This window comes from Talpa europaea (assembly GCF_964194135.1).
Source record: "Talpa europaea genome assembly, chromosome: 9".
Lineage (NCBI taxonomy): Eukaryota > Metazoa > Chordata > Mammalia > Eulipotyphla > Talpidae > Talpa > Talpa europaea.
Window position 1 is genome coordinate 65453210 of NC_140076.1, and position 14380 is coordinate 65467589.

At 35.7% G+C, this 14380-nt stretch overlaps 1 protein-coding gene across 1 annotated transcript in view; it reads left to right on the top strand.

The window, feature by feature from the left end:
- USP24 (ubiquitin specific peptidase 24) overlaps window positions 1-14380 on the top strand; it is a gene marked incomplete at its 3' end in the record, with an annotated part of 135476 nt that overhangs the window by 97778 nt on the left and 23318 nt on the right. Inside the window, exons 41-55 of the mRNA XM_084241782.1 lie at window positions 64-181; window positions 2418-2562; window positions 4060-4179; window positions 4803-4928; window positions 5555-5653; window positions 6501-6583; window positions 6953-7094; window positions 7301-7420; window positions 7774-7994; window positions 8395-8519; window positions 9558-9699; window positions 10455-10605; window positions 11480-11575; window positions 12208-12311; window positions 13871-13984. Of these exons, the coding sequence (XP_084097908.1) occupies window positions 64-181; window positions 2418-2562; window positions 4060-4179; window positions 4803-4928; window positions 5555-5653; window positions 6501-6583; window positions 6953-7094; window positions 7301-7420; window positions 7774-7994; window positions 8395-8519; window positions 9558-9699; window positions 10455-10605; window positions 11480-11575; window positions 12208-12311; window positions 13871-13984 (1906 nt within the window). The remainder of the gene's footprint in view (window positions 1-63; window positions 182-2417; window positions 2563-4059; window positions 4180-4802; window positions 4929-5554; window positions 5654-6500; window positions 6584-6952; window positions 7095-7300; window positions 7421-7773; window positions 7995-8394; window positions 8520-9557; window positions 9700-10454; window positions 10606-11479; window positions 11576-12207; window positions 12312-13870; window positions 13985-14380) is intronic.

Below are 14380 nucleotides of genomic sequence, written 5' to 3' on the forward strand. Positions count from 1 at the left end.
ACAGGATCTTTGAATTAAAATATATGTTTTCATCCTCAACATGAATATTATGCTCTATTCCAGGTTCATCACTCATTAAACCATTGTTAGATGACTTCCTTTTCCGAGCTTCTAGAATTATTTTAAATAGTCATTCTCCAGCTGGCAGTGCCGCCATCAGTCAACAGGACTTTCATCCAAAGTATGGAAAATGCACGTTGTGTTCAGTTTTGGTAAAAATTCTAATTCGAAACTTTAGTCCAAAAAGATTGTCTTGACTTGGAATTTGTCTTCCATCTTGTGGGGTTGTATAGCTTGCAAGATATTTTCTGCTATATAAAGAAATGCATGTATAGAAACTTAGCCCTTTGCACTCCGAACCATTCTGGACATTGGCTACCAACGTCCCCTGAGAGGGGACAGCGGAGTGCAAAGGATTAATATCTAAAGCCTGCCTGGTAACTAGTTAGTATGTGCCAAACCACGTGTGCTGGTACTGTTATCATCAAAATGGAAGAGTAAGTAATAATGTGGCCAACTTGGTCATTCATAAATTGCAAAAGAAACTGAGATTATAAGAATTATGTCCAAAGTAAAAGTAAATAGACTGTGGTTTTTGAGGGTTTCTTCTAGGAGAAAAGGATAGGTGCTTGAATGCATGAACCTTGTGGTTTGCTGCAAATTGTGTCCTAATAATTAATACTCCTAGCGATTTATTATGGTGGTAATATCAGAATCAAATTTTGGTTAAGTTTTTATGGTTAGAAATTTGGAAGACCCCTTTGTAACATTGACCCTACTTTGGTGATGTTAGTTTATACTCTCAGAAATAGGAGACAGCTACAAGCTGCCATCGTATTTGCTCTGAATCTAACGTAATTTGTTATTTTCTCATGAAAACCCGAGTTAGTTGAGTAATCCTGAAGAAACTGAGAATTTGGTATTTAATCAGTGAAAAACATTCCCATCCAATTTTCAGTGTTCATTGAAATGGGCAAGGCTTAGTAAGCAGTATTTTATGGAATCTTAAGAGGTATCTTATTATGTGTGAATATTTCTCTATCTAGGAATTCCTTATTAACAAAATCTGTTTTAGTTAATAAACCTTCATTAGCACCCTTGTGGTATTTCTCAGACTGTGAATCCCATTCCCACCCCTGCCCCAGTCTTATTCTGTAAGATTTGGTGCTAGCTCGATGAGACTCTTATTAAACCACCAGAAATACGTGAGTATTTCAGTTTTTGTGGACAGAGAAATCTTAAGCAATTCCATTGACATTTTTATTTGTGAGTCCTTCCCTTTCTATTTGTTAAAAGTTATACCTCCATCAGTAAGGAGTTGTGTTTTTAAATTATGTATGGTGCCTTGTCTAGAAAAGAAAATATTTTGTTTCATCTTTTCCCCCATGTTCTGAATGATTTTTCTACATCACAGGACTCCCTGCCTTTTCCAACTTAAAACCAAAAGCCAGAAAGACTTAAAATACATAGAAACTCTTTTCAAAAGTAATACTATTCTCATCTCACAATGCCAAAAGGACTTCTTAATGTTTAGCCTGTGTAGAGTACCTCCCTATTTGTTCTTTACCTGCCCTTTGCAACCAGTGCCAGCTCCATGACCTTTGTCCTCAGTGCCTGGCACAGTGCTGATCTAGGAGCCCTTTTGAATCCTCTTACGTTCCAGACCTTCAAATTTCGCTCAGAGGTTGGATGTCCTCTTTTCTGTGTATCCTTACTCACCCATGATCTCCTCAGTAATGGCAGTGCTAGCATAGGTGACATTGAGAAATTATGGTCTATCCCTGAAATGATTTCTACTACATATGAGCAATGTAGGAAACCTTTAATTCCCTGCAGAATGCTTGTTTAGTTATCCTTTTTATCACTTTGATTTGGCAATTTTGCTTTTCCGTCTCTTTTTTTTCTCCAGCAAAATGGAAAGTTGATTCATGTCCTTAAAGAATGTTTTATCTGCAGGCACAGATAAAATGGTTTTAGGCATCTATTGTGGTTTGTATAGCTCTCCTTTTCTGCCATATAGACATTTGAATTTCAGGGTGATAGCTACAAAACCCTTTTTGTCCTACCTACTTTAATTGAAAGGAGGTAGGTATTCCCATATTATATTTTTGATAAAGTTTTCACTCTTTTTCCATTTTGCTGATCTATCCTTTAGAAAAGAGTTCTCTGGAGTCATAAGGGAAAGATACTACTATTTTATGATCTGGCCAAAAAGACAATAAGTTCTAAATCATTTCATCCCTCCTGTATTAAATATCTGTTCCTTGGTTAAATACTAGATTACTGGAGTTCTGCCATCAGAACTGACATAACCTGTTTTGAGGAATTACAGCCCTTAAATTAACATTTTACATGTTGATTTAATTAACAATTTCAGATTGTTCACTGTTGAAATTGACTTGTGTCTTTTATTTTAGATGTAGTACAGTGAATAGCAGATTGGCAGCCTACGAAGTCCTTGTAATGTTGGCTGATAGTTCACCTTCAAATCTTCAAATTATTACAAAAGAACTACTTTCTATGCATCATCAACCTGACCCTGCCCTTACTAAGGAATTTGATGTAAGTGTTCTAGACCTTAGTGCACTTAAATTTTTTAGAATGATCTCTTAAAAATAAAATTTTAAAACTATATTTATATTATCTGAATTACAAAGCAAGTTTTCTTTGCTTATTATGTTCACATATTCAAATCAATTATAATTTATAGTGTATTACAATAATACACTAGTGTATTACTAAATAGTACTCTTTAATTCATTAAAGAGGACACATTTTCAAGTCATTTGATAATTACTCTCAGTAAAAAATTTTTTTAAAAAAGTATCATTTCAATCTGGTTTTTTGAATAACTGTGCTTGGCACAATGCCAGGCACTAGAGCTACAAAAACAAGCATTGGCTCTCTTACAGAACAGCCTATATTCAGTTAACTCAGCAAAGGTTTATTGAATGTACTCTGAGCTAAGAAGATTATTAGGCTTTTGGAATTCAATTAAGAGTCAGATTAATTTACAGTGTTGTAAACCAGTGTTTCCTCAATTAAAAAATAGATTAAAATTAAATTTTCTTCATAAGTCAGATTATACTGGCATAATTAAGAAAATAGTTGTTTCATATAATTATTTTTCAGCATTATGATCCATTCTTGCTTTTTTTATAACTTTTTTTAATCTATGCTTCAGACTACAAATAAATCCCAATGTTAATTAATTAGATTATATCCCACTCTAAGTGTGTGCCAGAGGTTAATGAAAAGATTTAGCAATTCCTTATAATCCAAAAGACAACAGGTTTTTGTTCTTTGGGCTAGTAACTACATGGACGCAAATACTTTATGTATGCAGATAATGTGGTTCTGATCATGGCAGTAGAACCAAGTTCCTGTGACATCACTATTTCAGGGTGTGTCACTACAATAACCTTTTCCACTTGGAGAAGTGTCGTGTTAAACTTATGTCAAGGTACCTTTCCTGGATTACTTCTACCAGAAAGAGAATGAGTCTTTTTGACTTTCAGGGCTGGTCAGGATTCTTCATAGAATGATATTCCCTTTTTAAAAAACATCTTTTTCTTTTTTTTATTTTCTTCAGAATTCTAGCTTGGTTATAAATATATAGTCATGTATTTATTTGATTAATGCCTGTTTTCCCTACTAGATTGTTAAGCTCCTTGAGAGGGACAAAGGGACCAAATCCCTTTCTGCTTTTGTATCCATGGCATTATTGCTACACATAGTTGTCTCAATATTTGTTGAATGATAATCAAGTGGGTGAATATATGATTATGAAATGGATAAACAAATACATACTATTTGCTAGGTACTTTATGAACTGAAAAAAGGCACTGAGCTAGTAATATTTTATAATTATATTAGCACCTGCAAGGTTACTTACTTCATGAATATAGGATTTGCTAGCATGCCTTATAACAGTGGATGGACTAATCTCTGAGGATATCTGTCTTTCTCTGAGACATAGCAAACAGCTATAAGAGAATGTGATGGTGGCAGAGATACTAACATATTCTCTCTCTACTTTGCTATGCCCACCGCTCCTAGTACCTTCCCCCAGTGGACAGCAGGTCCAGTTCCGGGTTTGTGGGCCTGAGGAATGGTGGTGCCACGTGTTACATGAATGCTGTCTTCCAGCAGTTGTATATGCAGCCTGGTCTCCCTGAGGTGATTCCCTTCCTTTTTCCTGTTTGGTATGACAAATAATATGTACGTTGCCCTAAAATTGTCCCATATGCTTATGTTGCATTTCAAAGTTCACAATAACTAGACATAATTAGGTATTCTTTAGTAGCATCTGAAATCTCTATAAACATGTTCATAGTCACAGATTTTTACAAATCATATATGGTAATACACGGCCTTGGGACAAATGGACTGGACCTAATGTGATTATTGAACTCATTTTCAAATTCTATTCCAAAAATCATAAAAATTTTTAGTATTTTAGAAATCCTTGGGCTGTATCAGCAACGCTTTGTAATAATGCGATAGTAGCATGTGATAAAACAGTCAAGAGAATATTTTTGAGAATATTCTACATGTTATTGTGTTACACTTATTTCTTATAGAAATTTTGGCATTACTAGTTCCATTTTTTTCATAGTTAAATACAGTCACAGAGAGATGATTTATGCATGTTTATACCAGTTAGGAAATATGGAAGCTAAAAATATGCAGAGTTGTAGCCACATCCAAACATGCATAGCATTCTAAAAAAAATACATATGTCAAGGACTTTTGTAAAGCAGTTAAATATTTCTAACTGAATACATTTTGTTTCTTTTTAGTCATTACTTTCTGTGGATGATGACACGGACAATCCAGATGATAGTGTGTTTTACCAAGTGCAGTCTCTCTTTGGGCATTTAATGGAAAGCAAGCTGCAGTATTATGTACCTGAGAACTTTTGGAAGGTATGACATCCAGCAGCTCTTTAGAGTTAAAGATGTTAGATATTTGGAGTGCAGCTTCATTCTTTCCCTAGTGATAATTGTCTCCTTTTTAAATTCTAGAATAATCCATTGTCAAGATCCAATAAAAAAATCGACTACATCAATGGTGTCTGATTTCAGATGATTAGAATGATGAGAATAGTTACTTATAATTTTTAGTGATTCTTTGACCTTAATTACTTTGACTATTTCTCATAATTCTTATTTAAGCACTTTGAAATATTTGGTGAAATCATTGCTGTGAATCTATGCAGATTTCACTAACTAAAGAACGTTATTTCTAAACATTGCTTTACTATGTACTATTACCTTGTATTACCCCATTGGTTGGTTAGATTCTAAGACAGAAACTCTGTTCCATGGCCTGAGATCATACCGTGTGTGATTTCGTAGACATGTTGTGATTACAAAGAGCCAGGAAGAAGCATGGGTGGCAAAACAAACTAGTCTCACCACAGTGAGATTTCTACATTCCAACAGTAATTTTGGTTTTTAAAAGCATTTAAGTGCTCTTTCACATTCTTTTTCTACTAAATTCAGAAATTGCTTCTTTTCCCTTAACAACATGTTTAATCCTTGTTACATAGATTTTCAAGATGTGGAACAAAGAACTTTATGTGCGGGAGCAGCAGGATGCATATGAATTCTTCACTAGTCTCATTGATCAGATGGATGAATATCTCAAGGTAGAAAAAATTTCATTTTTCCTTGGATTCCCTCAAGCTCTGTAGTATGAGAACAGCATTTTAGGATTTGGGATTATAATGAAACCAACAAATCTCATATTGGTCATGATTAACACCACAAGTATAATTCACATCTTCTGGTTTTGAACATTAAACATACAGAGATCACTAAAATTACAGAATTCTTTGCTTCTTATTTCATCTGACAATTGGTAAAGTATATAGGTCTTAATCTATACCCCAAGGTAATAGCCATTTGTATCTACATACTCCTGTGCTTGTGCATGGAAGTACCTGTCCTCAGGGGTACTCCATCAGTCAGAGAACTGCTGCCGTGTGCAGAGCAATACCAGATTAAAAATTGTTTGGGTGAGGTTTAAATCCAGAGCTTTCTACCCTTACACACTAAAACACATAGCCCTTCCTACATGACGTTGCCGTGTAGGACAACCATTGTCACTACCAACACTTGCTTCTTCTCTCAGCAACAGGCACAATTTATCCATCTCTGCTTAAATTTAGAGCATCCTGTCTACAAGAAAAAAGCAAAGATTGTGGAGAGTTGCTGTTAACTGTCAATGATGGTTAGGGAGAATTACTTGGAATCCTCAGAAGCATGCCCTGCTTTCAGCTGGGGCTGCCCAGCTCTGCTCTCCCTTGTCTGACCGTGCCAGTGCTCTGACATTGCTGTCAGTGGTTCTTAGTTTCCAGATTAATCTACGAAGATGAATTTTCTTATTTTGGTGGTTAAATTGTAATCTGTACTTAAGTCTAAACAAATATCTGTGTAACTAACTTGGGCGTTCTGGGGGGCATTAACTAAAATTTTAACTTTTTATTCCCACAGAAAATGGGAAGAGATCAGATTTTTAAGAATACTTTTCAGGGCATCTATTCTGATCAGAAGATCTGTAAAGACTGTCCTCACAGGTTAGTGACAATATCACTGAAATAAAAAAAGGTACTTGTCATTTTTAAATGTTCCTTCTAGTGTGTTACGAATTTCACATTTGTTAAGAGACTTGGAGCTATATCTATCTCAATGTATCTGTAAGTATTTGTCTAATTAAATTTCTTTGGTTTCTGTTTCTAAAATTTCTTTGTTGAAATTCATAATTTTAAGCAATCCTGAATTGTCAAAAATGAGGATTTTTATTTGGTAATGTAAAGGATGAGAGAAGGTGTGTGCTAATTTCACTAATCAGAAAGTAATTCTGTATTCAACTTTAGGCATTGTGATAATTTCAAAATTTCTAACTTACATTGTTGATCATGATTTTTCTGTTATTTCCTAATCAGATACGAGCGTGAGGAAGCTTTCATGGCTCTCAATCTAGGAGTTACTTCTTGTCAGAGTTTGGAAATTTCTTTGGACCAGTTTGTTAGAGGAGAAGTTCTAGAGGGAAGTAATGCATATTACTGTGAAAAGTGTAAAGAAAAGGTATTAAATTTGCCCTTTAAAAAAAAATTAGCTTATTACTCATGTACTTTGTCTTTATGTTATATGTAAGATCAATATTACACACCAATTGTTACTATTTGTTTTCACTTGGGTGAGAAAGGTCTTTAGAAATCCATGAACTCTGTATTATTCACTTTGCTGTTTTATTTTCTACATGGAAATAATTGGGTTTTGCTTTTCCTTAGAGAATAACAGTGAAAAGAACCTGTATTAAGTCTTTACCTAGTGTGTTGGTGATTCACCTAATGAGATTTGGATTTGATTGGGAGAGTGGACGTTCCATTAAATATGATGAACAAATAAGGGTAACGCTTTTTTCCTGAAATTTCTTACAACCGTTACTTTAATCCCTTTTTTATTGTTTCCTTTTGTATTTTCAAATTTCATCTACATCGTGAAAGGCTATGGTCTTGCTGCTAGTAAAACAGGCAGATCTATAGTATCTCTCAATTCTGGTGGTAATTGTGAAGTAAAATGTATTCTTTAAGGCTCAAGGAAGAAGTTACTTACACTTTCCCAGACTTGTGAGCCATTCTGAGATTTTGTGAATTAGGGAGGTAGTCCTAGCTTAAATTAGGAAAACACATGACTCTTCCTTGTGTCTAACTCAATTGTGTACTGGTTACAAATCCACTGTGGTCTTTTTGCTTGTAAATAGTTTCCCTGGATGCTGAATATGGAGCCTTACACAGTTTCAGGAATGGCTCGCCAGGATTCATCCTCTGAAGTTGGTGAAAATGGGAGAAGTATGGATCAGGGAGCTGGAGGGTCTCCACGAAAAAAAGTTGCCCTCACAGAAAACTATGAACTTGTCGGTGTCATTGTGCACAGTGGACAGGCACATGCAGGCCACTACTACTCCTTCATTAAGGACAGGCGGTAAGGGCTTTGCCATCCCTCCTTCTGTCCGTCAGTAGTTTCTCCACCACGCCCTCTGCCTGTCTGCCTTGTCAGAGGCCCTATCACTCCTCACCACCCCTGACCCCCTGTTCCCCTCCTCTGTCCCGTTCTGTCATCCACACTTATAATGGTATAAAGAAGCGTTGCATTATTCTTTGATCTCATGTGATACTGGATTTTTAAACTCCATACAACTGTTTTTACCCCTTTTATTGATATTTGAAAAGTTATTTACAAATTGAAAAGCTGTTGCTTTTTTTTCTTAGGGGTTTTCAGATGGAAATCACCTGATGTATTTGTAGGCAGTACATAGAGGTAAATCCTGACAGTGGGATGTTTCGTTTTTGACCTTATAATGTTTGTTATCTCTGTGATCTAGGGGATGTGGAAAAGGAAAGTGGTATAAATTTAATGACACAGTTATAGAAGAATATGATCTAAATGATGAGACTCTGGAATATGAATGCTTTGGAGGAGAATATAGACCAAAAGTTTATGATCAAAGTAAGTATTTACAAATGGATATTTTCTACTAGTTTTTTTTTTTTTTTATCTCTTACAGTTTTCTATCAAATTGTAGCTGTATTCTTGACATACAAATACAGTCGATATAGTTCTTTTTACATACTGCTGCTCTAGTGGTTTAGAACCACAGACTCTTTGATAGCCAAAATGAAATGTTCACACTTCTAACAAAAATTTTATAAATCTATGGAATGCCTTGGCAGTGCAGAAGTGACAAATCAGGAGGAGTATATTAAGAGAAAGAAATTAATATCAAAGAGAAACTAATGTAAACATTTTAAACCTTAAAAAATGTTTTCAGGAGACATAGTTGTCCACTAAAATTTTCACATTTCTTTTTCACTTACATAGAGGTATGATTAACTAGAGATGACATTTCTAGAACTTGTGATTTTAAAACCATATTTATTGTATCAGGTGGCAAAGAATCTTTCTACAACTCCTTCCCTCAAAAAGTATGAGGAAAAGTAGTCACAAAAATCTGTGAGGAAGTTACTATTTGGAAGAAAAAAAAAGGTTTGCAATGATCTTATCATTTCTAAAACCTGGTTTTGAAATATTCTAGGGGCATTTTAAAATTTCTATGTATATTAGATCCAATGTATTCGATTTTCATGCAGTGCTGTGTTGTCATGTGTAATATAATTATCCATTAATGTTGGATATGCTATCAATGCTGTTCTTTGCAGAAATGCTTCAGTGAGGCCAATTATAATCTCAGCCTGTGCCATGGGACTAGTTTTTAAATGTTACTTGCCACTTGAGTACATGTAGACTTGCTCAGGAACACGTGCCTTCTCTCCCTTACTCCCTCATCATACAGCTCCCTCACTTCCTATCTTGTCTCCCAAGGGACTGTCAGCAATACTCTAAAAAGATGCATATTTTACTTACACTTTGCACTTAACAAACTTAGTAAGTAGTTACTTGCTAGATCTGTAGGTCCTTTGTTTCATATTCTCAAGACAAGAAAAAATTTTTTATTTACAAAGACTTCTTTCTTGATGTCTTATAAAGCAAACCCATATACTGATGTACGACGAAGATACTGGAATGCCTATATGCTCTTTTACCAAAGGGTATCTGATCAAAACTCCCCAGTATTACCAAAGAAGAGTCGTGTCAGTGTTGTGCGGCAGGAAGCTGAGGATCTCTCTCTGTGAGTTTCTCCCCTGTGTAATTTGCTATGTGCTTTCAGTATATGATATGTAAATCCATAGAGTATGCTGTTTGGGATTTAAAGATTATGTAGCTAAGCTAAGAAGAAATTCTATAAAGGGAAAAAGTAAATATCTCTACCCCTTTTCTTCTCGTTGCTATCTGGTGACTATTTCATTGGTAAAAAAGTTATTGCATTTAGAAACATGCATGTGAATTATTTCATTCTAGAACTGAGGGTTTTTTAATTCAATGTCTGTTGAATATACATTCTGTCCAAAGCACATGCTGTGCTGGAATTGTCAGAATTTGTTTTTATGGTCTGTGAATTTGCATTTTAAGTATTGGATCAGAACAGCATACAACTTTTTTTTTCTTTTAAGATTTATTTATTTATATAAGAATGGGGGTACAGGCTAGAGGCACGGGAGGGTGAGAGAATTCAACAGAGACAGAGCGGGAAGCAGAACAGGCAAATGACCGAAAACACTGCTGAGGCGTACAGGACAGGAGAGGTCTGCCGCGCCATGTGGGTATCTCCCTGCCTGGCTGGGAATCGAAACCCGCGCTGCAGAGGCTATGGACAGCTTCCCAGTGCTGTGCTCAACCCACTGCACCACCAGAGAGGCCCATATACAGTTTTTTTTTTTTTAAATTTTTAAGGCTACTATTATGGTTATGTAAATTTGTCAGATCGTCTGTAACTACTAACGTAATTGCCACTTCAGGCAAATAGTTTTCTCATTCTGCTCTTAGGTCAGCACCGTCTTCGCCAGAAATTTCACCTCAGTCATCTCCTCGGCCCCATAGACCTAACAATGACCGACTCTCTATTTTAACTAAGCTGGTTAAAAAAGGTGAGAAGAAAGGACTATTTGTGGAGAAAATGCCTGTTCGAATATATCAGGTAAGAACTGTATGAAAAATTCAAAGGGAGAAAATTCACATAAATGTCAAAATCCATCTTCTAGGTCCAAAAGTACTCCTGCCAGCCTTCTTGTGTACTTCATTTTACCCACCTTGTCTTTTATACCAGCTCATGGACTCAAGATTGACCAGTACTGTCTCTGACATGCTGTGTAATGGTGGGATGCCACAGATACCCTGGGGGAGGGAGTGGGCAGTAAAGGAACACATTACTAAAATTAACTGTGTCTGGAGAGAAAAATAAGTTAGGGTTCATAGCCTTTGCGTAGAAGTAATATGACAATGATGACCATTAATTATTGCATGCCTTCTGTGTGCTACATGCTTTAAGCAAATTCCTAATTATTAAAATACTCTTGTGGAAAAGCAGGTTTTATTCCCATTTTTCAGATGGGAAAACTCAAGAAAGAAGAAATGATTTGCCACTGTCAGATTTAAATTCACCACTGTTTGACTCCCCATTCCAGACTTTATACACTAAGCAATAACTAAGTAGCCAGAGCTAGAGAATTTAAGAAAAACAGTCTTTCACTAAGAGAGTTAAGCCCTCTGAAACAAGGAAAGTACCCTTTCTGCCAAAAATAATGGGTTAGAATTCACCTGACCTTCACATGGTGGTTTTCCAAAATTTCCCCAAAGGGTTTGATTTAATGAATAGCAGTTCACTTTTTTACAGCTTCTTGTATTTGAAAGGAAATTTTCTTTCTGCTTTTTTAAAAATTCAAAACTTGAGGCTTTTTATGAACTCTTACCTACTATAAAACTCTTATAACCTAATGTATCACTAAAAATGTTTCCCACATACTATGTTGTCTATTCCCTAAAAATAATTTTTTACTAATTTTCTTTTGTAGATGGTGAGAGATGAGAACCTCAAGTTTATGAAGAATAGAGATGTGTACAGTAGTGATTATTTCAGTTTTGTTTTGTCTTTAGCATCATTGAATGCCGTAAGTACTATTTGGAATACGATGCATAATTAAATATCCTTCAGCTAAAGCATTCGTCCTCACTCTCAGTTAAACATTCAGATTAGATGCAAAAATATACCACAAATGTGTCATTTGCTGGGTGATACTAAAATACAGGTAGTGTTCAAAATGTGTAATGCAGATTATGGATGAGTTTGGGTTTCCACGTGCTCACCCTTTTCAATGCTTTTATTTAGATTTTATAAAAAATCTAAGTGTAGCCATGAGGTAATGTCAGTGAATATCAGACTTTGCAGAAATTAGTTTTTCCTAATGTATGATCTTGTTACCAAACTTAAGAGTGACTTCCAAGTACTTCTTTTTCACTAGTATCATGATTATAATTTACAAAAAAGGGAAAAAGTTTATCTTATTCTGTTGATAATCTTAACTTCCTGTGGTCTAAAGACTATTTTGAAAGGACTTCATGAAAGAAATGAAGAATTACCTTTTCTTAACCTTTTTTTAAATTTAAATGGAACACTTCTATAATGAATGGACTAAATTTTCTCAGTATTTAAATTTATTATGTGTTATACAATTCATAATAACATCTAATAGTCTACAAAACTCGTGAAAAAAAATCCTTTTTTTCCCTCCCTCTCTCATAGACTAAACTAAAGCATCCATATTATCCTTGCATGGCAAAGGTGAGCCTACAGCTTGCCATTCAATTCCTTTTTCAAACTTATCTACGGACAAAGAAAAAACTCAGGTAAGAAGTGATGTTTTGATAATTCTGTTGTGACAAAAAGGCACTGATTATTCTATTGAAGCTGAATTTATGAATTCAGATTTTCAGAACATTGTGAAAGAGACCGATATATTCAAATAATTAAGGCACAGTTTCTACCTTTAAGGAGTTGCTAGTCTAATAGGAAAGATGGAGTTTTAATTAAAAAAGAACTATGATGCAAGGCATAAATATTGTGGCTTGGGAAATTCGGCAAAACCATCCCCAAATACAAAGATTAGGGAGATGTTAAAGACATTGATAGTCTCAGAGAATTTTGAAAAGGAAAAGTAGAAAAATAGTGATCATTCTACATGAAAGGGGAAATCTGGAGAACAGGTAAGCCTTGCCTAAGAAATGATGTAGTGGTGGTTTATTCATACATTTGAGGAGAGGCAGAGTGCTGAGTTTGATGAGCTCATTGAGTGCCCTGAGTGACAGGGAAAGAAGTTTCATTTTGTTTGATAGGAGTTTGTGGAGGGGTTTTGAACTGGGGGTAGGAGGGCAGGGGACATGGTGTTCAGAGTGAGGCTATAGACACCGTAGACTTTTGTTGCAACCAGTAAGGTGCCTGGCACTTTGTAGACTCTGGGTAAATAGCTGTTCTGTGAATGATGAAGAATAGTTGCACATTGGTTTATAGGATATACCTAGAACAAGGAGATGAGAAGTATGAGAAGGCCAGTTAGAAGACCTTTAAGGCCAGTTAGAAGACCATTAAGGTTCTTAGTCTTTCCTTTCTTGATAGCGCAGTTAGCTTCTTCAAGTATGGAGAAGTTTTTGGAAAGACTTTGCAGTCAGGAAACTCTTGAGAAAAAAATATAATGGCAACTTAATTTTCATTCATAATAATTAAAGCTATATTAAGTGATATCATTTTTATTAAAGAAGAAATAATGTTTCCCTCTTACTGTCTGGCATAGGATTGACCAAGGAAATTTGGCCACTTTTATTCATGAAATCTGCTCAAGCTGTCTATACACTGTACAGTTTCCACTTTGTCCTATATTTGCTATTTTGAACCCTGAAGGACTAAAGGGGGTGATGTGAGATCTTGGTAGTACAGATGAAGCACCTTTCTCTCTACCCAAATATTTTTATTCCATAAAGTAGGATATTATTGGTTGCAGCAATAAAGTACAAAAATGTTCATGTAGTAACCTATTCTGAAAGGGTGTATTTTGTGATCATAAATAAATCAGTTAAGCAAAACAGTGTGCTACATACAGATAGGTATTTTTTTTCCAATTGAATTTTTTTGAAGAAGATGCAGAAAACTTTAACTGTTTGGCACTTTGGGGGCAGCGGGCAGAGATGGGAGGCAGTAGGGAGATGAGTCATATCACAAGTACCCAAACCTTCAGAACCCTGACCGTGGGGTGCATTGGGTGCATTGGAGCTATGTTGGTCAGCAGATACTGAATATTAACTTATCCACCCTACCCCTGAAAAAACTAAACTACAAACTAAACAGAGTGCTACTCTGTGAGGCTCTTTGCTGGAGCCATGCTCCTGATATCACTGTCTTTGTTTTTATAAAGGGTTGACACTGAAGAATGGATTGCTACTATTGAAGCATTACTTTCAAAAAGTTTTGATGCTTGTCAATGGCTGGTTGAATATTTCATTAGTTCTGAAGGACGAGAACTGATAAAGTAAGTATTAAGATCTTTTCATTAGAAATTTGTGTGTCTCTTCTAGTGATTTAGGCTTGAAATTTCTTACAACTCTACGTCAATTTGAAATAATTTTTCTGATTGGAGTCGATCAGAAGCCACATCTGTTGGACTAGAGTCAAAACAAGTGCTCAGTGATTACAAGGAGAGCATGTGTGCCCAGCCAAGTGCTCAGAGATTAGAAGGTCCTGCTGCTCAGGGCATTCTGAAATACAAGTCCCTTCCCCCAGGGAGTCGCAGTCTGGTGGCAAGATAAAGTGGTCGGCTGTGGACTTCTAGTGAGTCCTGGACCTGGGACGCGACGGTGAGGGAAATCAGACATGGGGGACTGTCATGTCCAGCATGCAGTAAATCTTTATTGTTTTAGTGTTCATT